At 68.8% G+C, this 539-nt stretch overlaps 1 protein-coding gene across 1 annotated transcript in view; it reads right to left on the reverse strand.

Annotated features, from left to right (window-relative positions):
- The window catches only part of PKP3 (plakophilin 3), a 6420-nt gene that overhangs the window by 535 nt on the left and 5346 nt on the right, over positions 1 to 539 (reverse strand). The window contains exons 9-11 of the mRNA XM_014534010.1: positions 515 to 534; positions 261 to 453; positions 90 to 177 (exon numbers count right to left, since the gene is read on the reverse strand). Coding sequence (XP_014389496.1) covers positions 90 to 177; positions 261 to 453; positions 515 to 534 — 301 coding nt within the window. The remainder of the gene's footprint in view (positions 1 to 89; positions 178 to 260; positions 454 to 514; positions 535 to 539) is intronic.

Here is a 539-nt window from a genome sequence, read left to right on the forward strand (position 1 = left end):
TGGGGGGGACCCTGTGCCCTTGGCCTCCAATTCCACCCCCGTCTCCGAGCCCCGCCCCGTGGCCTGCTGGCCCCGAGGCCAGAACCTACCGCCCGGAAGTCTCGGTGGAGCTTGTTGTACTGCCACAGGTTGGCCAAGAGGCTGGAGGCTGCCCGGGAGGACTTCTCGCTGTCCGGGCTGGGGGATGAGGGCAGGGGTCAGCGAGGGACAGGCTCAGCCAGAAGGCGGGGGGTGGAGGGGAGGGCCCGGGGGACGCTCACCTGTCACGCTTCTTCTTGATGAAGACCAGCTTGCGGAGCCCGTCAAAGTACAGCAGGTCCCGGGCGGCGATGGGACTCGCCACCACCAGGTTGTTGAGCACCGCGATGATGTTCACCAGCACGTCCGCCGGGGGGCACTTCTCGCCCACGCTGCCCGGCAGCTTCTCGATCAGGTGACTCACCACCTTGGTGGCTGCGGGAGACCAGGAGGCAGGCCAGTGTCAGCCCCACTCCCAGCCCATCTGCCCGCCAGCTCGCCAGCAGCCGGCAGGGCCTGCG

Source organism: Myotis brandtii, unplaced genomic scaffold, assembly GCF_000412655.1.
Source record: "Myotis brandtii unplaced genomic scaffold, ASM41265v1 scaffold1236, whole genome shotgun sequence".
NCBI lineage: Eukaryota > Metazoa > Chordata > Mammalia > Chiroptera > Vespertilionidae > Myotis > Myotis brandtii.